The sequence below is a fragment of the Balearica regulorum genome, chromosome 8, assembly GCF_011004875.1.
Source record: "Balearica regulorum gibbericeps isolate bBalReg1 chromosome 8, bBalReg1.pri, whole genome shotgun sequence".
NCBI classification, from domain to species: Eukaryota; Metazoa; Chordata; class Aves; order Gruiformes; family Gruidae; genus Balearica; species Balearica regulorum.
In genome coordinates, this window is record NC_046191.1 from 31,866,415 (window position 1) to 31,893,488 (window position 27,074).

General features: G+C 42.0%; 1 protein-coding gene across 2 annotated transcripts; it reads left to right on the forward strand.

Moving 5' to 3' along the window:
- Window positions 1-507: 507 nt before the first annotated feature.
- On the forward strand, window positions 508-26,900 carry DHX9 (DExH-box helicase 9). Of its 2 annotated transcripts, XM_075760519.1 has the most exons (27): window positions 508-753; window positions 2,505-2,645; window positions 3,909-4,020; window positions 4,288-4,382; window positions 4,781-4,926; window positions 7,984-8,030; window positions 8,695-8,828; window positions 9,419-9,508; window positions 9,604-9,765; window positions 11,079-11,156; window positions 11,455-11,646; window positions 12,154-12,295; window positions 12,817-12,899; window positions 14,118-14,274; window positions 14,911-15,008; window positions 15,851-16,064; window positions 16,262-16,356; window positions 16,528-16,601; window positions 17,265-17,417; window positions 18,398-18,558; window positions 20,234-20,345; window positions 21,013-21,174; window positions 21,329-21,456; window positions 22,539-22,768; window positions 24,619-24,734; window positions 25,604-25,804; window positions 26,448-26,900. In XM_075760519.1, the coding sequence occupies exons 1-27, from the start codon at window positions 643-645 to the stop codon at window positions 26,701-26,703; spliced, it is 3,690 nt and encodes a 1,229-aa protein (XP_075616634.1). In that variant the 5' UTR covers window positions 508-642; the 3' UTR covers window positions 26,704-26,900. The 2 variants fall into 2 exon arrangements, with proteins under 2 accessions (XP_075616634.1, XP_075616635.1); XM_075760520.1 differs by lacking the exons at window positions 508-753; window positions 2,505-2,645; window positions 3,909-4,020; window positions 4,288-4,382; window positions 4,781-4,926 and adding an exon at window positions 6,891-7,014.
- Window positions 26,901-27,074: the final 174 nt, after the last annotated feature.

Consider the following 27,074-nt stretch of genomic DNA (forward strand, 5'->3'; position numbering starts at 1 on the left):
AAACGCCGAGAGGTGCGTCGCTAACTTCTCGTACTGTGAGCCTGGGAAATTCTACTGACTTTTTTGCTGTGTAACCACTGAATACGAAATCCACGGTAGTACAAGCTGCCTTTTCTCTGCCGTGAGTTCATGAAGAGTTGAGGAGAGCTCCTCTTTGACGGGAGAGGCAATGGGGGTGCTGTGGGTTTGTCGGAGCTCTGCGCCTTCCATGGGACCGCGGGCCTCCGAGGAGGTGGGAATGGCGCGCTAGGCCCTGAGGCCGCAGTGTCGTGCCGTGATTTACCGCGCGTTTAACGGCACAGGTAAGCGCCTGCCGCCGGCGGGCGTCTCCGGGAATTTGCCTTACGGAGCCCAATTGGTGCCCTCTGTACTGTGTCATCCCCTGCGCCGCCGAGGCCCGAGGGACGCGGCCGCTGGTACCGCTGCCGCCGCTCTGGGTGCCGCTGAGCGGCACTTGGGCCCGGGGCAGCCGCCCCGTCCCGCCGCGGTCGCCGCGCATGCGCGGCCGGCGCTGTGAGGCGCGGGAAGGCGGTGCTGCCCGCAGCTAGGCCGGCGCTGGGAGGGGCGGGCGGGCCGCGGTCAGGCCGGTGTCTCCCCCGGTGCTTTCCCGGTGTTCAACACCTTTCCCCTCGCTCCGGAGCCATGGGGGACGTGAAGAACTACTTGTACGCCTGGTGCGGGAGGAGGAGGCTGACGCCGGCCTACGAGATCCGCCCCGGCCGCGGCCGGAGCCGGCAGACGTTCCTCTGTGAGGTGCGGGCCCGGGGGTCTGCCGGGGGACGGGGGCCCGCCGGGCCCTCGGTGGGAGGGCCGGAGGCCGAGGGGGGCCCGGGGGACGGGAGGCTCGGCCGTTTCGCGGACAAAGCACCCGGGCTTCTTGTGCAGGGTGCGAAATGCGCTTAGGGGGTCTGTGAGAGCAACGCAGCCCGGCACAGAGCTCTGGCGATAAGAAGGAATCGATTTTCCTGCGTGTGCGTGTGTGACCCTTCGCGCTGTTAAAATTGTCAGCAAGGGGTGCTGCGTGTCACCGCTGTGAAAGCTTTGATCATCTGCCGAACTGGAGATGTATTAAAAAATCCCTGTTGGATTGGCTGCTGGTCTGCGTGCTGTCCGCATCGCTCCGCTCCTGGCGCCGGACGCTGAGGGCGAGCTCTGCCCTGCGGTGGGCTCTGGGAAAGAGCTGATGCTAAGTGTGAGGCCACGTGCTAGTTCGTCGTAGCGATGTCGTAGATTTGCGTTAAACGCCTTGAATGTGTCATTATGCCCTTCCTTCCCCGTTCGTCTTCTCCACCGGTAACAAAACTGAGAAGCACAGTGATATTAAACCAATTTTAAAGGTATTGTAACCGAGGTTGAGCGTTGCTCGGATGAAGTGGTTGTGCGGACAGTTACAGCGTTGAACACTTCTTTGTTGCGTATGTTGCTGCCCCGTGAGCATCCCTAGAAACTTAACAGATAGATCTCACTTAAACATTCTCTTTTACTGATTTTCACAGTCTGGTGCGATGGTTGTGAATCCAGTACGGTTACCGTTTGGTTTGTGATGCAGTTGTCCTGGTAGGCTGATAGTCGGTGCTGAAAGTGGCAGCTCATTATTTGGAACCTGTTAAGCAGAATACTAACAAAGCGTGTTGTTTGATGAGAAGATGGTTATTGGCTACCAGGGTGATTCAGCACTGAAGTATAAATGCAGTCTGGCATTGACAATGATGTGCAAAACTCTTGTTTGGGCTAGCTGGAATGTTATATGCAAATCTGCTTACTTTTTTTTTTTTTTTTAAGAAGAATAACTAGCTATAGTAAAAAGCTGTTTACATGGTCAGCAGAGCAAAGAGTGGAAATCAGAAATGCGTAAGTAGTCTATGCAAGTGAAGCTGAAATGAAATGGAGTTGCTGGCTGTAAATGTGAAAAAAAAAAAAAAAGAAAATTACTGTAAGGTGAGGGGTAGTGGTTGTGGAAAAGTGGGTGTAAAATGTCCGGTTAGTCTGAATTTTGAATAAATTTCCTGTGATTGAGTTTTGCAGTAGCCTGTCAGACACGCTAGCAGGATATAAAATTGCCGTTCTAAAGCTTGTTTCTAAGTTTATGAAATACATTGAATCTTGCTAGCTGTAACAGCGTGGAGCTACGGGTTTGAGCGAGCACAAGCTCACTCCTGCCCTTCTTGTCTGAGGCTTTGGCACTGAGGTTGAGGAAAGTGAACCTGGGCGGTTTTGCTGCTGTGTGTTGGTAGTATCTCTTCCTACACAGATTCATTTTCTTCAACGAGGTTTTCAGAAACACTCATGATCTCTGAGAATGGACTGTGAGTGTTTTCTGTTATAGGTATAAAGTATACATTCAAAACCTACCTACATATATACACCTGTATAACGATATGTAACAATACTCAGCAATAATATTTCTCCTGTACTTACTAGCAACTGATACTTGGTGTTTCAACATGACTGGTTTTTGAGACACTTTCACTGTACATGCCACAGATCTGTATTTTTATTCGCAGGTTCGAGTGGAAGGCTTTAACTACATTGGCATGGGCAATTCCACTAACAAGAAGGATGCGCAAAGCAACGCTGCTCGAGACTTTATCAATTACTTGGTTCGGGTGAATGAAATGAAGAGAGACGAAATTCCTGCTTTTGGAGTAAGCTGCTCTTTCTCCTTACCAAAGGCTGATCTTTAATTGCAGTGCTGCGCATCCGGTTGCATTTCATCCCTGGAGTTCAGCCTGGCACCCGTGTGCAGTGAAGAAGACTGAAAGTGTAGGACTTCTGCTTGCGGTGCTGGAAAGCTGGAATACGTACGGTGAATGTTGTAGGCTGATCTGGTAAAGACAGCTGTGTTGGCCTGCAGAACTGGCGAGGCTGGGGAGAATTCAGAGTCCCTCGTAAGGTGCAGCCTTACTTGAATACTGAAAACTGTGCTGAATACTCACGTCTGACACTGGGAATTGTTTTAAATGCATGTTATGATATATAATACTGTGTACTTGAAAAAAAAATCACATCTCAAACCCGACATTGAAAATTTGGCTTTTTTTAAATCGTAAATGCTTTCTGCCTTAGCTCTTCCTGTGTAATAGGATCACTGCTTTTTATGATGTTTATGAGCTATGCGAGTATCAGCAATGACTATCGCATAAAAGCTGAGGAGGAAGATAGCTCTATCTTTATAGCAGTTTTAGAGAACAATAAATAAAGCATGAAGCTACATTATACGTTCGAAGAGCCTTTTTCTAGTGCCTCATGAAGGATCTATCTGTATAAGAGACATGATTTGATCAGTGGAAGCAATGTTCCTGCCTCGTTAGCCAAGGTGAAGCCTAATAGTAACAGGACCTATATTGTTTCTGATGTACCAGTTAGTTTCATGGCAACGCAACGTGTTGCATGGCTAAAAAGGGATAGCCTCTTCTGTATCTTGAATAAAGCAGAGGTGGTGTGATCAGTTAGCTAAATGTACACATCTCAAAATGGGAAGAATTCAAATTGTAATGATTAACCATAATTTTGACATTTCCTAAAAGTATTAATGTTTTCTTACAGCAGTTTTTTTTTGTGTGTGTTCGTAAAGAATATTTGAGTTCCCTTGGATATATGATTGGGGCCAGTGTCTGTTATTTTACCCTGGGTACTGAAACAGTGGATTTTATGATTGCTGAACTTCAGTAAGTCAGGGTTGGAAATCCTTTTACAGAACACTCACAAAAAGCCAAACATCCAACAATTGTATTCCTTTCAGTTTTTAAAAGGCTATTACTATTACTGTTGGGGGTTACTACTGAGGGTAACTATTGCATAATGATGCATGATCTCTTTAAACTGCCTGAACAGTCTTCTAGCTAAATAGTAAAAAGACTTACTTTGTACGAATGTGCTGATATTTCCCTTCATTCTCTCTCTCCTAGCCAGCAGCTGGTGATACCGCTGACGGACGTGAAGCGGCTAGAGATGTTACTGCTTCCAGTTCTACTTTGGGTGGACCTCTTCCTCCACATTTGATTATAGAGACTGAAATAGGTAAGACTGTGAAAACTGATTTACCTGTATGTGGATGTAATGAATGCCTATAGATTTTAGTGGGGTTTTTTTCTCTCAAGTAGCATAATTCTGCACACAGAAGACAGTCAGAAGTCATTACAGTTTTGAGGCAGAGGAATGAATGACTGCATGAGATCTGAGGGCCTGGTCATGTCCTGTTGCGGCTGCCAGGCAATACCTCTCCATTTCTAAGAACATGTTTTGGGGGAGTTATTTTGGTTTTGGTTTTTTTTTTGCTATGTGCAGCACCTGGAAACTGTGGCAATCACGGAGCTCAGTGGGATCGGGGTGCAAACTTGCAAGATTATTATTCAAGGAAAGAGGAGCAAGAAGTGCTGGCAGTAAGTCTTTATACGGAATTCCTCTCTAGTTCTTTAAATAGGTATCTCTCACTTCCTTTAATTTATTAGCATTTCTAATCAAGCTTGCAGTTTTCATTTGATGTTTTGCTGTTGATTTTAACTTAATCTGCAGATTTGCTTGCTGACTTTTAACAAAGGTAACTTGTTTAAGCTAAGAACAAAATAAATCACTCCGGGTGCTGTGAATATCTAATTGCATAGACATTTTGTTGTGACAATAAGGAAATACTGAGGAATTTTTAGCTTTTTCTGTAATGAAGTCTGAACTATTTTATAGCATCTAGACAAGTTATTTCAAAGACATGTAAGAATGTTTAAAACTGAAATCTATTATAAATGAGAAAATAATGCTTCCCCCCCCCCCCCCCCAATATTAGACCTCAGAGACAGAAGTGGACATAAATGCCGATCTTCACGGGAGTTGGACCTTGGAAAATGCCAAGGCACGTCTGAACCAGTTTTTCCAAAAGGAGAAGATTCAGGAAGAATTTAAATACACTGAAATGGGGCCCGATCACAACAGGTTTGGTAGTTTTAGTCACCTTCTGCATATGAAGGGTTGGAAATGTTTTCGGTGATGGTGGCTAATCACACTTATTTGCAGTGCTCTATAGGGCCATTTGAGAAAGCAGTGTTCTTTGCCAGGCCTGCCAGCATCCCTAAATCTTGAAACGGGGGTGACGAGCCTTGGTGCCAAGATCCGAGTGACTCTGAAGAGATTTCTGTCTAAGGTTTTTCACGGATGTGCAGCTTTTAAAACGATTGCAGTGCTCTAGCTAATTGTTGAGGTGTCAGTTTGAGTGGAAAGAGTGATAAGGACTGCAGTTGCCTTTGTGCATTTTGAGTAAATCTTACATATGCTTACGTTAGCTTATGTAGAAAGGTACTCTAAGGACGTTGGTTTATATTTTTATTATAATTAACTTTTTTGGCAGTAGAATCTTGTACTGGAAAAATTAGTTTGGCAGAATCTTCCTGAAGGAGTTTGAGGGTCTTGAAATTTCAGCTGAAACCAGCTGGGTATTACTCTCTTTTGACTTTCTGCCCATTCTCCCTTTCTGCCCATCAGAAAATTCTCGTGTGCATCTCCCAAATCAAAATAACACACAACATTATGCATAAAGAGTTGATGGTTGGTTTTTTGTTTTCCCCTGTTTGGAATAGTCTTTAGAAATTATCAAAACTTCAGGACATTCTATTTTTGCTTGTGAAATATAATTATGTTTTGTGGTCAGAAAGAATGGCATGCTGCTGCTGGATTCTTCTTGTTGAGTTTTGGGAGTTTTTTATTATATGAATCTGTTTTCTGTGAGAGTTGTTTTTTTTTTTTTAGAAAGAAGTGAATTCTCTAATTACAGTCTCCCATGAGAGTCTTACTTGCAGGACTTCTGGTATTCTTTTGTTCTTAAGTCTTGCAAGCATTTAGGACATCTAAAATATGTGTATTGGTGTCAGAAAGTTCTAAATTCTCATTTAAAACCTATCTTCAAGTCCCTTCATCTCCATTTATGTTTTCAAGCAAGGAGATTTCTTTCCCTTAAATGAGTAACAGAAAGAATTAGCTTGTACAGCACTAGGAATTTTATATATTCTTGTGGCAGATGTAGTTCTTGAGCACTTTCATTCTGTAATTTGCAGATTATTTGAGCAGCTTATTTTGTTATGCCTTGTGCACCTAAAAGCATTAAACCCCCTGTACTTAAAGGCATATAATCTTGAGCAAAATGAGGTGGCCACAGATGACAGTATGTTTCTCAGCCCACTTACTGTTCTTCCAGAGACTATTTCAGAGTTTCCTATTTACTACATCCAGGAAAGCTTGTGTGAATTGCCCTGGATGGAGTGGCAGAAGGGGGAACTAACTTATCTGCTGCAATGGATTGGATAGGCGTGAAACTGTCCTCATGAGTTCTAGCGTTCATTGAGAGAGGGGAAACTGTTGCATTTACTCCTTTTGGTATGTATAATAGGAGAGGAATAATTTGAGATGGTTTTGGAGTTTTGAGGACAGTAATATGTTTTGGGTTTTGTTTGGTTTTGGGGTTTTTTTAAAGTAATAGTCTTTATAACAGAAATGTCAGCCCTGCTCTCAGAGGTTTTTAAAGGAGAAATGTGTTGGTTTTTTTTTTTTGTCAAGTAATCATAATCATATGGTATAAGAACTTAGTATTAGTTGGAAAATTCAGATTTGGAAAACTTTGTTTTAATTATGACAGGAGGGTATAAATTGTAAATAGAAACACAGCTCTCCTAATACACAAAATATGAACGAAATATTAAGGGATGGGGTGTGGCTTTTCTCTTTTGGGATTCCATCGGTAGCGTGGGATGCCTTTGCCTCCTCCTGTTCCTGCTGAAGACGGTAGCAGCGAGGGGCACCAAAGATGTGTGCGTGTTCACACACGGGCTGCTGAGGCTGTACTAAACAATCACATGGGATTCTGCTGTGAACTGATTTCTGGTGTTGCTGTTCTCCCCTTAGGTGGAGGAGAATGAGATTGAATGCTGACTGTAGGCCTGGCTGAGAAACATACTGTCATCGGTGCCTTAGTTGGCTGTTGTGTCCCTGAAAGCCAGTGGCCTTCGACCCATGAAGCCACTGTGCCCGAAGGTCAGTTCACTGGTAGTACAGGAAGGAGTTCTGACTTGAAATTTAAGTCCCTTGCTTAACCTTTTCTTGTTTGTTTGTTTGCAGCAAGAAATGAAGGACACAGATTGCAAGGCTCTGCCTGCAGCTGTGGAAGTACCAAGGCATAGTTTTCAAAGAGGACCTGAGTTTGATAAAGCCCAGTCACACATCTTGAATCACATTTGCCAGTTTAAATCCTGTCTTATAAGAGTTCGGCTTTAATTTTTAATCTCTGCAAATAAATGCTTAGGCTTGTGATTCTTAAAAACATGGATCTTGGTTTCCCTCATCCTCTGTTGACATATCGCTTTCTCTCTTTTTTTTTCATATAACAGTTGACCTTTAACTGAATCGGTTACATGCCTACTAGGCACACCATTACATTTGCTCCACAGAGTTACTTTTGACTGTATGCTGTTCCCACAGCATGGCAATAAAGGCTTCATGAAAATTCAAATATCCTGTCTCTTCCTCTGCAGATACGTTCAGTGGTCTTTGACACGATGACCTGCTTTAGTTTTTTCTATGCTCTGAGCTGGCCAACGTGTGGCAAAACCCAGCGTTGCTGTATTAGGTGTTGCATCCGAGTTAATAAACCCAGGCTACTAGTGGGTTACGGTTAATGTTACATTAACATACTATCTGCTTTATAATTGTTGTCTTAAACTTAGACAGCTCAGAGCATATTTCCTAATAACGTGGCTTTAAATATCAGGGCTGAATGGTGGCATTTGCAGGACTCTTCTTAACAGATCTACTGGTTCTATTGATGGCAAGTCCGTTACCTACTAACTTGGGGTTAAAGGGACTATTATCTTGGCCACTGATGAGTTGAGAGTCTCTGACTGAGGACACAGAGATCTTTGCCTAGAAAAATTGGAAAGAGCGGCTTTTTTTGCACTGTCAGTATCAGCTATTGGTAACTGTACCTTTGTGTTCTTCCTCTTACAGGAGTTTTATTGCAGAAATGAGTATTTACGTGAAGCAGCTGGGCAGAAGTAAGTGTTCTTATTTATTTTTTATCATAACAAGAGATGGGTGTTGGTACAGAGGAATAGGTCATACTCATGGGTACAGACTTTTATAGTTACGCCACTTCCAGAGGTAAAGTTTCATGTTTGCTTCCTGATGTGAAATCTTTTGTCTGTGTGCTGTGCTTGTTGCACGCTACTGCTCGTCTGTTACATGTTTCTACTAACCTTTCTTCTCAGCACAAAAAAAATGCTTGTGAGATATAGTAGGTTTTGTTTGTGTTAATTAGTTGTTCCTCACATGTCTGAGAAATGCAGGTGTCTAATACATTCCCAGGCAATGGGTGTGCTGCCCATACCATACCCATTTACGCAGAGCTTGCTGTGAAATTTGTACGATGTTGCTGGGTGGTATAGGATAATCATACTTCCGTAGACACTGAATGCAAAAAAAAACTTTACAGGAGTTCCCCAGGAAGTCAGTAAGTAACATTACACAGCTACTGGGAGTCAGCTGATGAAGGGACTTGGTTGGATTTTATGTTGGAACTCTGGATTTATTGAGATTTGAGACTCTTTCCCTGAAGCATGGCCTGTGTGAACAATCACAAAGCCCATTTTCAGAGTAGTATCTTCTGTGGAAGCTGTTTGACTCGTTAGCTGCTACAGCTCTGAACTTTGTGTGCTGCAGGGATTTTCAGTCGTGAGCATGGATCAAACAAAAAGCTGGCAGCACAGTCCTGTGCCCTTTCCTTGGTTAGACAGCTCTACCATCTTGGTGTCATAGAACCTTATTCTGGACAGGCAAAGAAAAAAGGAGAATCGGTGAGTCTGGTAGAAGGGTCAGAAATTGTTGTTTTCATTGTACTAACACACAAGCACTCTCTTATAAAGATGAGTGAGTTTGCTCTCGATATTTAACAGCTTACAAGTTAATAATAATTTTGATTCTTTAGACCAGCAACTGTTTCTGGTCTGGTCAGGGATTTGGATCAGAAATAGAATTTCATGTTTATGTGAGTGGAGCAGTAAACTAGTTTTATAGCATATTAAATGAAATAGGATTTGTAACAAATGCTTTTTCCAGTATAAATTTTCTAGAAGCTTAAAGATTTCTGTTTGCTGTGTACAATTCTTGACTATTTGGTTTCATTCTTTGGCACATTAGCATTTTTTTGGTATTCGGTCACAGATTTGGGAATGTTTTCTTCTGAAATTAAACTCAGATATTTAAAAATATTCTAGAGGTTCTTGTTGGATAAAAAGTTGGCAAAATGTTTCAAGAATCTGAATTTTTAATTGATGGTACTCTTTAGCCTTGTTTGATGGTTCGGTATACTCTCTAGTAGCCTGCAGTTCTGGCTTCCATTTGTCTTTTTGTGTATATTAACGTGTAGTTTTTAAATATTTAATAGATGGAACCCTATGAGGTGTCGCTGTCTTCTGACTTAGAAAATCGGCTGCAAAACACTGTACGGGAACTGTCTCTGGAGATTGTGCCTGTGGTGAGTGTGTGGTTCCAATACTCCAGTATTTACCATCAAGCCTACTTGTTTAATACATTTATTTTTCTTTGCCCACTTTGCTTTTGGATTTATAGCCTGAAGATTCCAGTAATCCAGTTCTGATTAATTTTGGAAAGTTGGCCCATTTTGAACCATCGCAGAGACAAAGTCACATGGGAGTCGTTCCATGGTCACCGCCTCATTCCAACTGGAACCCTTGGACCAGCTGCAATATTGATGAGGGTCCTCTGGCAAATGTAAGACAGCTTAAAAAATGGATTTGTTGTTTGTTTTCCCCATGCTTCCAGAACTCTTAAATGCTTTTTTCCCCCAGGATTTAACCACTGATAAAATTTCTTCCCTTCCTGACCTGGAGGAAGGGGGCCTTTTCATTGTTAGGAGTTCTTTCTGTTTACTTCATGTTTTATTAGGTTTTGAGCAGCAATGTCTTGAATGTCCCAATTCTTGGTTTTGTTTCACTTTTTGCCTGCTATTGTGCAGCCCATACAAAGTTCTTAATGAAATGACAAGGTAAGCATAAGGGCATGTCATTTATAATTCTCTAGCCTCTCTCTCCCATATTTCTGTGCTGGGACTTTATTCTCTGGGAGGAGAAACTGCTCCAAGCCGGTGTCACGACACAATCAGCCTGCTTCCTTTTTTTGGCATTTTCTAGTCACCACAGAACAAATGAAAAGCAGCAATGTGGCATGATAAAATGAGGAAGAAGGGAAGAAATACTAGGTTGCCAAGTTCGGAGGCATAATTTGGCCACTGGTATAACCTGGTCAGAAAAGACTCTCGGGGCAGGAACTTCAGTTTCCTACAACAGAGGAACCAGTGTATTTATGACTAAAATAATAATTTAATGCTTCTTTTGATTCCATTTTTTCCTGTAAATGACATTAATTTAACAGTGATCATTATATACAGCTTTAAAAAATATGAAACTGATATAAATTTGAGTGTTGCTGCTTAAAACACATAATTGATGTATTTACAGAATACGAATCGAGCTGGCTTCAAATCTCATTAGGATTTCCATGTGCTAGTCATGGTGCAGCTAACTTGTTTTCAGTAAAACCAATTAGCCCTTTGGTAACAAATTTGAATTTCTTTAGAATTCTTTCTTAGTTGCTTGATAAATTTCCCCTCTCTGCTCACTTTTCCCTTTTCAGCTACTGTTCTGTGGGTGGTTATGTGCTTACATTATTTCATTCCTTACATTAAAAACTCCTGACCGAATGATCATCTCAGTATCTCATTGGCTTACCGCTGCACAGAGTATGTTTCTCAAGCAGTTAAAGTATTTAAATTTAAACAATCATTCTTTTCAGTATTTTGAATCTTTCTGAGAAACTTCTTTGAGGACGGCCATTTAATTTTAACACACTGGAATGAATGAAATAAAATAGCTCATAGCCGTAACTGATTTCAGAGAGTTACACAGGAAATGATCCTTTACTGATATTCGGAATCATGATGTTGATGTGACTGATTTGATATTGAAGTGATGATATAGATAAGCAGAGGGGTGAAAAAGCCTCCAAACAATGTCTTGTATTTACAGCTCACTCCAGAGCAAATAAGCGTGGATTTGAAAAGCGATTTCATGTACCGTTTGGAGCAGGATGAAGAATTACAAAGGGTAAGTGTGCTTCCTGTAGCATGGCGTGCTTGCGCTAGTCTTTTTCTGAAAGAGGTTGAACGTATCGTATACAACGTGTGTAAGACTGGACTGTGGTAGTAATAGACACCAAGTTTTCAGAAGAGCTGGATGTTGCACTGAGATGGATGTGTGCTGTGTAAGGAAAAAATACAAACTGTGATTTGTTCTTACACAGTTTTTCCTTTGTGTAAGCAAACCCTGTGTAGAAGAGTGAGACAATGTATGCATGTGTAGCAGATTAGGTTGATTTTTGGAAACGTGCTGAATTTTTTTCCAGATCCAGCAAGAGAGAGAGGCCTTACCTGTGAAGAATTTTGAAAGTGAAATTCTGGATGCAATCCGTTACAATTCTGTTGTTGTCATTCGGGGTGCCACTGGCTGTGGCAAAACCACACAAGTTCCACAGTACATCCTGGACGAATACATCAAAACCAACAGAGCTGCGGAGTGCAACATAGTAGTGACGCAGGTGAGGAATGTGTTACAAATGCAACTGCTTAAGTTCTGTGATCGGATGCTAGAAATCACCGATTAGGATGGGCTGAGAAATCTGATTAGCATTACAGGATATCATTCATAAAACTATCTCCTCGGTACTACATGTAGGAGAAACCTCAGCATCATGTATATTTTCATTTGGAGTGTTATTCTTTCATATATCTACAATGGGGATAATCTGGCCTGTACCTTGCCCAGCGGAAAACTGTTTGGCAGACCGAGGGGAAAGGACTTGGCAAATGCCAGCTGGTGGTTCCCGTATATCCTTATATCCCTCCTCTATCACTTCATGTGCAGAATTGACCATTTTGGAAGAAAAAAGCCTGCTGTTACAGATATTACTGTTTAATGACTACTCTGTAACGAAATCTTTATATAAACCTGTAGCTTTTATAATTGACTTTCTTGGTTTTGGTGGTGTTCTGATAAACTTAAAAAACTTCATCATTAAGTTAGAGAAAACTTTTTCATCCCTCAGCCTCGGAGGATTAGTGCAGTTTCTGTAGCAGAGCGTGTGTCCTATGAGAGGGGAGAACAACCTGGGCAAAGCTGTGGATACAGCGTGCGGTTTGAATCTGTGCTTCCTCGGCCGCATGCCAGTGTGATGTTCTGCACTGTAGGTCTGTATTGTTTGGTTTATGTTTGGAGCTTATCAATTATGGGTCTGAATTCTTCGAGTTACCAGCAAAAGCAGACACGTGGTGGCATTAAAATTTTTAGAAAATCTGTTTAAAAGCGTAACAATTTTTTTTTTAATAGAATAAGTTGCTGACATACTGTTGTGCAGAGAAAGATTAAGATTGTAGTTCAGAAGTATGGTTACACAGGTCTAATACAATGCAGAAATAATCTCCTGAAGAGATAAAATTGCCGTATATTGATTGTCCTTAAAAGACAGAAGGGGAAGCAGTATTGGGTGGGAAAGAAGGAGTCTTTCTAGTAGTAATACTTTCTGTGCTCCCCAGCACTTGCACAAATGAAAGCATGGCAATCGGAGATGGGGCTGTAAAAGATGCTGGGCAGCCTGTTACGTCTTGATTTTTAAACCAGTGCAACTGCTCTTGATGAAATGAGGCGAGGTGGCGGGGGGGAAGGCTGAGCTGTGACCTATGTGAACATTTAACTACTGTGTCTCTTTAAGGTGTTTTTCTGAGAAAGGTGGAGGCTGGGATCCGTGGCATTAGTCATGTTATTGTCGATGAGATCCATGAGAGAGACATTAATGTGAGTTAGCTGGTGATCACGATCCTATTTCTCTCTGTGCTTCTGTTCTGTTTAACTTTTGCGTGTGTTCTTATGTAGTAGTAAACATGTGAAAGGAAACTGTAGATTTTACTAAATGCCATATATGTGAGTTTTCCATCTTTGATGAGATTCTTAGAAATTCTTCTCTTAATAACTCCTTACCTGATTAAAAGAGCAAGGACTTGTGCTCACTCACTTCCCTACCTCTTTTGCCTGTTAGGATCTCCTTCTATGTCCTGGTCCTCTCTGGGGAAAATAGAATGCCATGGTACAAGCACTTCTTGGCCAAATGTGGGAGCATGTGAATGTCACTTTTCTTTTGGAGTGCTTTTTTTTACTGACAGTGTTGTATTACCGTGGTGGAACGGCAGTGGTATTTACTGAAGCTGCCATCTTGATGGTGACACATTGCAATTTGGCTTTGACACAAAGAAAAACGCAACAAATTACAAATAGAATTTGGAATTGAGAGAGGGATTGTGTGTTAACTTAAGAAAGGGGAAACATTTTCTGTCCCTTTGATTCTTCCGTAGAGTTTTCACCTTTGCCACACAAAGAGTGAGAGAAACCACTAAGTTCTAACGTGGTGTTTAAGCTTGTTTTGACAGAACTTGGGGATTCATTTAGATGGAATTGCAATGCAGATTTTTCTGATCTCTTCATCTGTTCAGTTTGTATTAATGATGTAAAATACAAGTTTTCAACTTTTGAATGAGATTGGAATTTTATCTGTTGAACTAAGGGCCCACCTAACTGCATGGCAAAACCAAATAAATGTCATTTTTAAGTAGAACTATAAAAAGTTGCATACAATTGCACTGAGTCTTTCCTATTTGTTTTATGAACCATGGCTACTTTATACGTAAAAAGACCTTAGGTCGTAATGTATTGTTAGGAAGCAAGCAAACTAATTTTGAATGCTCTTCTTTAGTTTGTTTCATTCTGACAAAAGAATAACTCTTCTTTACATTGGAAATCCTAAAATTCACATATCCCAGGAATTGCAGTATTTGCAAAATGAAGCACTGACAACTGTTTCTGGTTGCAGAATATTGTTGTGATAATTGTTACTTCTCTTGCCCAGCAAAGCTCCTGCTCAATAAATGTATATGTCTGTGTAATTCTTTCTGATCTCTTGGGAAGATGTTGCTTCTTATGGTAGGAAATTAATGATGCTGTTACTCTCTTTATATGCAGACCGACTTTCTTTTGGTGGTGCTGAGAGATGTAGTTCAGGCATATCCTGAAATCAGGGTTATCCTTATGTCTGCCACCATCGATACGAGTATGTTCTGTGAATACTTCTTCAACTGTCCCGTCGTGGAGGTCTTCGGTAGAACCTACCCTGTCCAAGGTAAATCACTGATGGAACTCTCAGGAGCTGCTATTGGTTTTTATTTTATCAGTCACATGCTTTAAGATTATGGGTGCGGCAAGATACGTGTTTCTTTTGGGTTGTCATGTCTTACAGATGTGACTTACCCTGAGCAAAGAGGTCAGTAACAGTGAACCGTTTCATAGCACTGTTTGGTTTAAAACCACAAACAAACAAATAATACTGCCACCATCCCCACCCCCCAAAAAACCCAACCCAATCCCACAACACGAACCCACCCCAAAGCACCACCACGTGGGGTAGTTTCCATTGGAGAATGAGATGGTAATAGTCAAGCTTTGGTGTTTCAGATCGGTTGTCTGTGATATCAGGAATAATGGAAATAGCTTTCAATCAGCCACGAAAAACCCCCCAACAAAACAGTAAAAAAAATATGTGGAAGTATATTAAATAGAGAAATAATCATTGGAATAGCATGGGAATAATTCTCATACCCTAGCTGACAGCCAAGGAGTTTTCTCTGATCTTGGCTTCATACTCTGAAACATCATGATTATATCAGGAGAATCTCAAGAGGTGATAAAAAGAATTGTGTTCCCTTACGCAGGCTTCCAGTGGTCAGGCTTGATAACCAATGCTTGTCTGTCCTGGCAGATTATTTTCTGGAAGATTGCATTCAAATGACTGAGTTCATTCCTCCTCCAAAGGAAAAGAAGAAGAAAGACAAGGATGAAGAAAGTGAAGATGATGATGTATGTTTGACTTTTTAATATGAAAAATTAAACAAGTGCCAGTTAGGACTCTAGCTTGAGTGTAATTCATTTGGCATTGTTAAACATTTTTTAGCAGCTTTTGTATTTTTAATATCTGAGATTGCTGTTAACTTCAGAAATAGAATTTAATTTCCTCATTGCCCTTGGAAATGGAAGAATTGCTTTTTTTGTTGAAGGTAAAATTCTTGTGTTTTGTCAGCTTTCTTCTCTTTAAAGGTAGAACTGAAATGCTTTTAAAAGTGAAAACGTTGGTGACCTGGGAGGAAAAAATAGATACAGAAATATGAGCTTGGTGATACTTTTTCAGGGTGAAAATTTCGATTCCCTTTTTCTCTTGCAGTTGATACTGTAGGTGCTTACATACATGCATACATGCATACATATATACACAGACATAAATCACTTCCATGATACAGCTTTTAATTTGTAGGTCTGAAACTACTGTTTAGGTCAGTTATTTGAAATTTTAAAGAAGGATTGATATTTCTTGAGAAGCGTTTTCTTATGATGATGATGATATCTTCATTCACCAGAACAGAAGTTAAATTCATTTGATAGCTTCCTGCTGCAAATTTGCATTGAGTTATAACTCAATGCAGTGAGATTGTAACTCCATTCTTGTATTAGAAATCTGGGGAAGCAGGACTTGAACTGGTTATTGTGAGTCATTCTGTGAGCTGTGCCTGAGATGGCGTTCCCTAGCCACACATCTCATTTTCCTATTTGCCTGGCCAGCCAGTCTCCACAGGTTGAGTAAATTAATTTATATGATTTCTTTCGTGTGTGTGTTTATTTTTTGTTGTTGTTGTTGGGTTTTTTAGGCCAATTGCAACCTTATTTGCAGCGATGAATATGGCCCAGAAACAAAGTATTCCATGGCTCAGCTGAATGAAAAAGAAACTTCTTTTGAACTCATCGAAGCCCTACTAATTTATATCAAGGCCTTGAATGTCCCGGGAGCTGTACTTGTTTTCTTGCCTGGCTGGAACTTGATCTATACAATGCAGAAGTATCTAGAAATGAGTCCACGCTTTGGTACAAACAACTGTGGTTTATTATGTTTCATCTCCTTTTCCAAAGGACACTACTGAGTGTGTAAAGATGAGAGTTAGCTGAGTGGGAGTGGGCTTGATTTGTTGTGAGAATGAATGGGTAGAAATGATTATGTTGTGCAAATTAAAAATGAGATTTACACAGTAATAGTTACTGACCTTCTCGTATTCGTGTTGTAGGGGGCCACCAGTATAGAATTTTACCTCTGCATTCACAAATTCCTCTGGAGGAACAACGACGAGTGTTCGATCCTGTGCCTCCTGAAGTAACAAAAGTACGAGAACCTTCTCTTTGTGGAGTGTAACATGCTTTGTTCTGTTCTTGTGCTTTTGTGGAATGTACTGCTGACTTTTTTTATAGGGGTTGTGTAGTTTATCTTGCAGTCCATCCTTAACTTTTTCAGACCAAATATATTTCAATATGCATTTCCTGTTTTTTTTAATAGGTTATTTTATCTACCAGCATTGCGGAGACTAGCATTACCATCAATGATGTCGTCTATGTTATAGACTCCTGCAAGTGAGTTCATGAAGTAGCTTTTTGTTTTGTAAATCCTATTCTTTGGAATGCAAAAAAGGTTTTCTGAACAGACAGAACTGCCTTGTGTTCCCACAGTCACAGAGCCGAATTTGAGGACTCTAACTCACTCAAGACACATTTGCATTGTCTTGAGCCGTTGGACGCGGTTACAAACGGCACTGGCATGTCAGTGGGCTGGTTTTGGTCAGCTGCAGTCAGGCTGGCGCTATTCATCTGAGGTGTCACTGGGTCTCCACGCGTGTTTGAAATACGTCGTCTGTCAAATGAATATTACAAACGCTCAGTGTAGAGCCGATGGAAAATAGGATTTTTGTAGTCTGTTACAGATCCTGTCTCGCTGTGCGTGTTCTTGAGCAAATTACGCATAGGGATCTTGTTAATTGCATGAGAACTTGAAGTTTTTGAGACAGTTGTTGACACTTCATTCTGTGTATAGCTTGGGGCGCTGCTTTATAAAGACCATGATGCTTTACCTTCCAGACAGATGGCTAACTACCCAAAGCTTAGCTAATCAAACACGGGTGGCTCGCTTGTTCAAAGCAGCGTGGCTGCACAGAATAAAATAAGATCTGATGGGAGGACTCAAGACAAAGAACATCTGATCTTAAGTAGGTTGGTTTGGGTTTTTTTTTTCTGTAACAGACAAAAAGTGAAGCTGTTCACTGCTCATAACAACATGACAAACTATGCCACAGTCTGGGCATCAAAAACTAATTTGGAGCAGCGGAAAGGAAGAGCCGGACGTGTGCGTGCTGGATTTTGTTTCCATTTATGCAGCAGAGCTCGCTTTGAAAGGTGAGGCCGTGCTCTTTAGAAATAAAACAACCTCAGAGACTTCTCTCAGAACCGTTGTATGCTACTTCTGATCAAACGAGAAATAATTTCAGAAAGCGCAGAAAGGAGATGCATGAAGTCAGTTCACACTGGAATATTCTCTGTTCTTTTGCTTAAAAATAATATTACATATGTTTATATACTTTTGCCCATAGTTTGAGGTGCATAAAATAGTTCCTGATCAAAAACTTGCCTTAAATTGCTCAGATTTATTTAGCTCTGATGCCTAGTACAGTGGACTGACTTTAATAAAGAATTTTTGACAGCAAACTGATTTTAGGCTATTGAAGTAATCATGGGACATCAAGACTTTCAGGTTACCTTCCTTCAAAGAATGTAAACCCAAAATATATTAGCTCCATGGTTCCTAGGAAAGAAAGAGTGTTTGTGGACTTGTGTAGATAATCTTTTGAGAGATACCATCTAAATTGGATGCCAGCTGAATCTGCATATCCGTTCAAGGTGTTTTGAAACCTTTTCTAGCTGTCTGTTGCTAAAGACTTAAGAGCTCCATCTATTTCCATCAGGTTTTTTTCTGACAAGAAAAACACCTTTGGAAAGCATCCAGCAAAAATACTTAATCTTCTTAGTGCTCAAAGCAGAAATGTGCAGGAGTTGGGTGGTTTGGAGTTGATCGAGGGGGCCGGACGCAGCCGTGCTGCAAATCAGGCCTCTATGTGGTCAGGGTAGTGGTGATGTGAGGCCTATACCCTCTGCATTTCCATTGTAAATTTACCCTGAGATGAGAATTGAGAAGCACGGAAGATAAATACCGGTAGAAGAGACTGAGTTAGAGGAGCACAGTGAGAGTCGATGCCAGGAGGCAGTATTTGCTTTGGGGGGGGTGATAGTTTATGCTGATGGAGTGACCCATGATGGTGATCAAAGCCAGCGTTCAGAAAAACATGGGCTTTTTTTTGTCTGTTCTCTTCCGATTCCAGACTTCAAACTCATATAACACCTGAAATGTTTCGAACACCGCTTCATGAAATTGCTTTGAGCATCAAATTGCTGCGGCTGGGAGGAATTGGTCAGTTTTTGGCCAAAGCGATAGAACCACCACCTTTGGATGCGGTGATTGAAGCCGAACGGACGCTAAGAGGTATCGCTATTTGTCCACAAGATTGTATGTCAGTGAAGCTGACTCCAAGTCATCTCCCGTGTGTAACAATCACTTACAAACTGCTTTAACGTCTCTGGTTAGGTTGTTTGTGTAGTAAGCATGCTGTCTGAAACAGCGAGGTGGTTCCTGGATGTGTCGTGTGGGTGGCAGTGACTCTTTGCAGCTGAAGAAATACTTCAATTCCCAAGTGGAGTGTCATTCTTTTAAGAAACTTGAGCCTTCAAACTTAAGGCTTGTTTTATTATTTTACCAGTAACTTACGCTAGCTTCCAGCTTCCTGTCTTCCAGCTGTGGCACTGTTGTGTATGACACAGACTCAGTCCCGTGCCTGAGGCATTTACAAAACTACTATAAAACTGCTGAAGAAGAGGGGTTAGTAGTTTCTTGTATAATTACTGCTTTGTACAGTTTGCTGACCCAAGATCTCACTATTTTATCAAGTAATTAAATCTCCAGTTTATGAATATGCAAGCATCAGTATCTTCCCAAAACAGGAGAAACTGAGTTAAGCTGTTGCCCCAGTTTCTTCAAGGGACTGGCTAGAATATGAGTAAAATGAAGAAGGGAGGAGCCCTAAATTTATGCTTTGGATTTAAAACAGTGATCTCGAAGCTCAGCAGGCTTTGCAAATGTCGCTTAATAAGCATTTCTAAAAATTTCTAAGAACTGAAATACCTGTTTGATTGTTGATTTTATGAAAAAATTGTGTGATGAGCCTACATTGCTTGTACACAGAAGGGAGACCAGAATGAAAAACATAGCTAGGGATATGTATTGAAGTTTAACGACTTTCTGATCTAAAAACTGTTAGTGCTTTTCTTACACTGCAGATAGGAAATGTAAAGCCAGGCGAAAAGGCAAATCTTTTCAGCTCTAACACCACGTAGACGTTTCTGCATGTGCCTCCGTTTCCTGGGTGATGTGTGATTTTTTTTTTTTTTTTTTTCAGTGCATGTTTGCTACCTGTATGTGTTTAGGATGGCAAGACATGCTATTCTTCGCAATATTCTTTAGGCTTTTGAGTTCAATAGATACCAAGAAAAATGGATTTGATAGTGGCCAAGGAGTCGTTTATTCGTTCACTTTCCCATCTGATTGCTGAGGCTACAAAGCTTTTTTTTTTTTATTAAATATAAAGCTTGTAGTTATGCTGAAGTTTCCCAAAGCAGTCTGTAAATAGAGGCAGGCAAAGCCTCACGGAGGAGAGAGTTTGTGGTGCTCTCTTTTTGATGAACAGAGGGTTCTGTGATTTGCCAGTTGCGGCGAAGACTCCACGGTTGGCTGTGATAGAGCTGCTTTGATTTGAGGCAGAAATTAGGTTAGATTAATTAGATCAAGTATAGGGACTTGAAAAAAGTTCAATAGTGATTTTGTACAGAAGCAAACTAAAAAGAAATGAAAAAAATACGTATGTGAATTAAATAGTAGTTATTTTAATTGTGGAGGAGGTAGTAAAATATCTGTAAAGCTAAAGTAAAATGTGTTTATTTGACCTCAGACCAGTTTTGAAAATCAGGTTGGCAGTATTGTAATCAACAGTAAACTTAAATACAGGTGGGGCTCTATTTGAATGCAATTATAAAATTCTGAATTTCTTACCTAAGGATTTCTGGGATTGGATAACCATCTTTGGTAATAAGAGATCTTGTTTCAGAGCTTGATGCCCTGGATTCCAACGATGAGCTGACACCTCTTGGAAGAATCCTAGCCAAACTTCCCATTGAACCTCGTCTGGGCAAGATGATGATAATGGGCTGCATTTTTTAGTAAGTTTAGTGGTCTCAGTGGTCTTTTTCTTGTTTCTCTGAATTCCTGAGCCTCTAGACATGCACCCTAGAAGAGAAAAACCTACATCTAGACGGGCTATAAATGCTACATCTAGGGATAGGAAACTGAATATTCATGAGAGCAGAGGATAAGTATCTTAGAGTATAGGGAATAAAGTAGTCTTGAAATTCAGAGTTAACTGCAAAGGACCAGGAGAGGCTGATTACTTATGAGTTAAGAGTGGGACTCTAAATACTGAAGTATAGCAGTGAGCTAGAGGTGGAGAGGTGTGAAATTTGAGATCTAGATAATAAGAAAAATGAATCCACACGTTTTGCTTTAGCGGAAGTGAAGTTCCGCTCTTTGTAATTGCGATGGCTGCAGGGTCGTTTCCACCAGAAGATGGTGAAAAAAACTGTGTATGGATAGGGGAAGGGGAGGGAAGATAGACAAAGAACTTGTGAACGCTTGTGACAGTACTGGAATTGGAGCTACTTTTAACATCCACTTCCAGGGAAGTGTTTCTGTGAAGAGCTCTGGTAGATAAGGGCCAAATTACTAAGTCTGTAGCGGAGAAGTTTCTACTGGTATCACCAGGCTGTAGCAGCTGCTGGCAGCAGCGCTGTGAATAAAGCCCATCCTGATACCTTTTGTGGTTTCTTTCAGTGTGGGGGATGCTGTTTGTACTATCTCTGCAGCCACCTGTTTCCCCGAACCTTTCATCAGTGAAGGCAAACGACTGGGTTATGTCCATAGGAATTTTGCTGGGAACAGGTTTTCAGATCACGTTGCTTTGCTCTCCGTCTTCCAAGCCTGGGATGATGCAAGGTATGTTGTCTTGGTACAAAGTTTGATGAGAAGTTACACGGGGTCAGCAGTTTTGTGACCAGACTAGAGATGTCAATGGGTGCTGTGACAGCTAGACTGTCGTGCTCTTCCTTTTCTTGAACAGACTTGTAATTCACTCTGTTTTCTTTTTTAGAATGGGTGGTGAAGAAGCAGAAAAAAGATTTTGTGAACACAAAAGGCTCAGCATGGCTACTCTTAGGATGACTTGGGAAGCGAAAGTCCAGCTGAAAGATATACTTGTTAATTCTGGCTTTCCTGAAGGTGATTAATTCTGTTTTGATATAGTAATTTAATGATTGATTTTCTCATGAGCTGAGAAACAAACACACACGATAATCTGTGATGAATACACAAGCACAGAGGCCTGTAGTAGCGGGTGTGCCATAAAGCTATTATGCTTTTACGGCTGTGTTCAGGTGACATTTTAGTGCTGTCTCATTCTCTCGTAGAGAATTTGTGATGGCTGCGGTGCCACATAAGGAGATTTTGGAGGCTGCAGGATTAAAAATCTGTTAAGCAATTGTCCTTAGAAAATTACCTCCTTGATTTTCTTCTTCACTTGTTGCATCTCCAGTATGTGCTGTGCTTCCCCTCTCCTTCTCATTAGCCTTAGGGAGTCTGGGTGATCTAGACAGTGTGCTAGCTGCCCTGTGATTTTCTGGGTTTCTGCCACAGGAAGGATGTGCAGTAGTATGGCATATTATTCAATTTTCTAAGGAAAAAAATAAAAATATTCTTAAAGTTGAACAGGTTCTGAATTTGCCTGATGTTCCTGAGGAGCTTGCTCAGTTAAATGGCATGGGTAGCTGGATTCAGCAGATGTTCATCTCCCCCTCCTTTTTTTTTTTTTTTTTTTTTTAAATTCCTTTAATTTTTTTCTCCTCATGCTGCTAGGATCATTGCTGCATTTATCCTTAACTTTATTTCTGGGCAAGATGACCTGAAAACAAGCCATCAGAGACTCTAGGGAGGTTTATAACAAATAAACTAATGAAAACATCCATTCTGACCTCCCCCAAAAGATCTGTCTCCAAAACAAATGACAGGAAACGCACTGTGGTACAGCACATTCTGGGCAAACCCCTCTCTCCTTGTTTTTTAAGAGCTTGGGAGAGAAAAACATCTCTTTGCAGTAGTATTTTTCAGCCTTTTGCTCTCCATGAATAAATTGAAGGCTGAATGTAGAACTGAAATGCTTTGGGTGCAGAGGTCATTTGAGAACAGCTGCACATCTACCAGTTGATTGAATGAGAAAATGCATTGATCCAGGATCCTAAACAACTCTGCTGTGCTGTCCTACATGACCCGTGGATGAGAGCCAGTCTTCTGTTCTCTGTCAACAGAATGCTTGATGACTCAACCGTTTAACAACACTGGACCAGATAATAATCTGGATGTTGTCATCTCCCTGCTTGCTTTTGGGGTCTACCCCAACGTCTGCTACCACAAGGAGAAGAGGAAAATTCTTACCACTGAGGGGCACAACGCGCTCATCCACAAGTCATCTGTCAACTGCCCTTTCGGCAGCCAGGACATCAAGTATCCGTCGCCTTTTTTTGTTTTTGGAGAGAAGGTAAAGACTTCGAATTTGTCCTTGATCACGTGCTGCCAAGTTCTCAGAGGCTGCTTTTGGTAAAGAAGCTGTAAGAGAAAAGATACACTAGGTAGTGTTTAGCTTGTTTGGGGTTGTTTGGTTTGGGTTTTGTTCGTTTGCCTTTCCAGAAAGCGAACCTTATGTGCTCGTGGTGTCACACAGCCTTTACAGTAACTTCCAATCAACCAGTTTCCGTAGAAGTAGAGGTCTTAGCTCCATAGACAGTTCCTGTGGGATTTGTGAAAGCAGCCAGGTCACAGAGAAAGATCTAAATTATTATCTTCTTTAAGAGATTGCTTTAGGAGCTCTTCCATTCTAATTAGGCACTAGAGAATTTCTGCCCTTATCACTTCCGCTGTTTATGAATCCAGAGAGAAAAGAGGAACATGTAATACAGCTGTGGGGTGCTCCCTTTCTGGCACGTAGGTAGTTTGTCACCTCCCATTTCCCAAGCATCTCGGAAAACCCCCGAGATGCCTTCCCCAGGGTCCCCAGGACCTTTCCTCCGTCTCATTAATTTTGTGTACTCAGCACGTACTGTGCACGTACACGTAGGGGTTTCTTTTTTTGTCACCTTGTCTACACTGGTTAGTTCAGAATCGTGGTTATTTATGCTGGTTTTTATATCCTCAGTCCTTTTTGCTGACATGCAACTTATTTTAGTAGTGGCAGATAAACCACTTTGTTGGTAATAAGTGGAATTTTGACCCCTTTGGGCACCGGCTGGGGGCTCAGCTTGATACTTTGGGTTTCCACACACAGAGTTCAGAGCTGTGGTGAGGCTTCGTCTCTTCTGCACCCTTTATGTCAGGACCTCAAGTGGGTCTGCCTCGACCAGCTCTGTAAAGCGAGCTCCCCTAAAACACCAAAAGATTTCTGAACCCAAAAAGCTGTGCTTTATTAAACTAAAATACCCACGGGCAGCTAAGAGTGACTACCCATTCTGTACCTGCTAAAAGAAAGTTTCTCTCCGAGGTCTGGTTGTCTGTTTCCTGCCGCATTTGGCAGTCTCTCTCTGACCTGTGAGTTCCCATTTTTCTGCCACAATTTCTATTCTGGAAGTTCCTCTCTTTTGAGCATGTGTGGTAACTTCCAGGCAGGAGCAAATCTTCTCCCTGAGGACAAACAAGTACAACAGATTGTGCCCACGTGTGAAAGACAGGAGGGAGGGAGGGAGGGAGGCAGCTGTCGGGGCGGGAGGCCGGAATCCCAAGTGCTGCTCTTCAGGTCCTCTTTACACTGACGGGCAGAGCCCTGGTAGTCAGCGCTGTTATCTCTGCCTCGGGCTTGTTACTGCCCAAGTGCTCGCTTCAAGTACGAGCTTAAGGTCTTGTTTCTATAAAATGACAAAGCAGGCTGGTTGCACAGATGTGTAGCAACTTCCAAATTTGCGTGTGTAGGACCCTACTAAAGAAGCAGCAACGGGTTTTTCATCACAGCCCCAGCAGTGCAAAGGGTGGGAAGGTAATTCAGCAGTGCCTGGGTCATTTTTAGGTTGGCAGAGCCTGAGATGGATCTTGCAGTGTGTCAGCTGTGTAACTGCAGACATGCCGCCATGGGAAAACGAATGCTTTTGAATGGCGAGTAGGTTTTGGTGGTGTTTTTTTACACCAGCCAGTACTGAATCCCGGTAAACATCTGCCTAGCGTTCACTTTTGTATGCGCATGTGCCCTTGTAACTTCCTCACATTATACCTAGATTGTTTGTGTGTTGTTTTTGTATTTTGTTTTTTTGGGTTTTTTTACAAAATTCTCTGGTTTCAGTGGCCAGAGGAAGGTGTAGGGATCTGTTTTCCATTTCAAGACTCGTATTCCTCTTCCACCTGCAGATTCGAACACGAGCCGTCTCTGCCAAAGCAATGACCTTGGTGAGCCCGCTGCAGCTGCTTCTCTTTGCCTCCAAGAAAGTCCTGTCAGATGGGGAGCTCGTTCTGGTAGATGACTGGTATGGACTTGTGATATTCAGGTCTACGAAAGAGTACAGGCTGAGGGGGGGCGGCTGCTAACACAGTCGTAAATCTCTATAGAATAGGAACCCCAGAGCAAGCGGAGCGCTACGGGCTAATTGTGGAGGCATTACCTTTGTTTCCTCTGAGGAAGGGAGGGGTTTATATTGGCAGCACTGTTTGGTGCAGATTATCTGCTTAAATTGAAAACACGACACCAGGGAATTTCCATAAAAGCTGGTGGTTTTTCCCCTTTAGCTGGAACACGAGTAAGAGGTACTATGTATTTTGGACCTCCCCTTCAGAGAGGGGCTGAGGGAACTTTGGGTCTAAGTCTCTGAAACACAACTTGAGGAGGGAAACACTAAGGATTTGCTGGTTGCCTCTGGCAGCACGCGCTTTATGGCCGTGACTAAATACCGTCCGGATGTCTCTTTCTTTTTTCCCTGCCTCGGTCAGTAAAAAGGAGGTGAAGAGTTCCTTAAGCTTAATTCCCTAATATTTTTGAGGGTGACCTGGAGCTTTCAAAAATCTTGAGGAGCCCCATGTTTTTAGTTTATGATTTTGTATCTTTCTGGTTTGACGCTAGGAGTTACGTATTGGCATTACTTGAGTATGTTACATCTCAAGAGCAAATTTAAACAGAAGGATAGTTCTGTTTTAACAACGTCACATTTTAGGGATCTTGCAAATTTGCCTCCTGAATTTCATGTCCCTTCATTGACAGATTAGAATTTCAGAGATGAGGATATAGATTTCTGGCTCGGTGCGTGCAGCACGCAATGCAAAACCGTTCCATGGAACATCTGTCGTAACAGGGTCTCTGCTAGAAGTCGTGATCCATCTAATGTACTTCTTTGTGCTCTAGGATCAAGCTGAAGATGCCCCACAACGCAGCTGCCTGCATCATTGCTCTGCGTGCTGCGATGGAGGCTCTTGTTGTGGAAGTGACTAAAGATCCTGACATCATTCGGCAGCTGGACCCAGTGAACGAGCGAATGCTGAACGTGATCCGTCAGATCTCCAGGCCGTCGGCCGCGGGCATCAGCCTGATGGCTGCCAATGCCAGGTTAGCTCGGGCGGCCGGGGCTGCAGGGCAAGGAGCGCTCAGCACCTCAGGGACACCGAGAGCCTGAAGAGAGCTGGTCAGAGCTGTCAGGTCTGTGGCTGCAGGAGCCCAGAGCTAAAATCACCAGGAGAGCCTTGTCCCGTGTGGACAGGAGCTTCAGGTTTCGTTTCAAAGTTGATAGTCTGAGTGTATGTAAAATCGTCGTGTTCGGAGTCTGATGTAGACAGGTCACTGCCTGTTTCCACAGGAAGGACAAGGGGCTCTCAGGAATAAAAGCTGTCATTGCCTCTTCCAAAACACAATGACTTTTAAAGAAAAGATAATCCACATTTATTTTGGGCAAACCTATTCACCTCTGTCTCTGGAAATAAAACCCATATTTGGCTATGCCTGCACCCCTTCATTGCCCCTTGTTTTCACGTCTTGCTTCCAAAGCAAAGCCAAATGAAAACACCTGTGAGCTGAAGGTCACTTAAGGAACAAACCAAAGAAAAATGTGCAACTGTAATTCAAACATCATATCCTGCTAACAGAAAATAGGGGTGTCTTAACTGGGTATCTTGCAATTGATTATTCCTGTAATAATTAAAAAAAAATGGAAGCTATAAGATTGCATCAAGTATATAATGTTTCTCTTTGCCAGGTACGGTGATGGTCCTCGCCCCCCCAAAATGGCTCGTTATGACAACGGCGGTGGCCTCAGAGGCTGGAGAGGTTACCCGCGTGGCTCTGGCTACAGAGGCAGAGGCTACGGTGGCTACAGCTACTCCGGCAGGCGCTCGGGAGGAAGAGGATACCAAGGTAGCCCAGGGGGAGGCTATCGAGGAGGAGGAGGCTATCGAGGGGCAGGCGGTGGCTACAGAGGAGGCTGGGGGGATCCAGGGAGGGGTGGCTGGTAGTTCCGGAAGTTCAGTGAAGCCTTTCCACTTCAACAAAAGCGAGTTTCTCTCCCCGATCCCCTCCTTGCTGTTACCAGTCTCTTTGCAATTTCAGTTCCTCAGTACAAGTACAGCTCTGTAATATAGCGTGCCCTTAGGGAACTTACTGCCAGTTGTATCATTTTATTATTAATAAAGAGTTTGTTTTTAAAGACTTACGTGCTACACGTTTAATTCTGTATTTGGATTTAGATTTTGACGCCGTTTGCTAGTTTTGCTTGTAGGAGGCGTAAGCATTCTGAGGAAACTTTTCCAGTGTCTAAAACCGTTCTCTGCCAAACAAATTTCAAATCACAGAACTTGGACTCAGTGGGGATTTTTATTCATTGTCT

What these genes read in the sequence shown, in the direction of transcription:
- DHX9 (XM_075760519.1), top strand. Translation starts at nt 643, where the DNA reads ATGGGGGACGTGAAGAACTACTTGTACGCCTGGTGCGGGAGGAGGAGG. An exon ending in AAGAAAGTGAAGATGATGAT is followed by an intron (nt 15,009 to 15,850) that starts GTATGTTTGACT and finishes TGGGTTTTTTAG; the next exon opens with GCCAATTGCAACCTTATTTG. An exon ending in CAAGCCTGGGATGATGCAAG is followed by an intron (nt 21,175 to 21,328) that starts GTATGTTGTCTT and finishes TTTCTTTTTTAG; the next exon opens with AATGGGTGGTGAAGAAGCAG.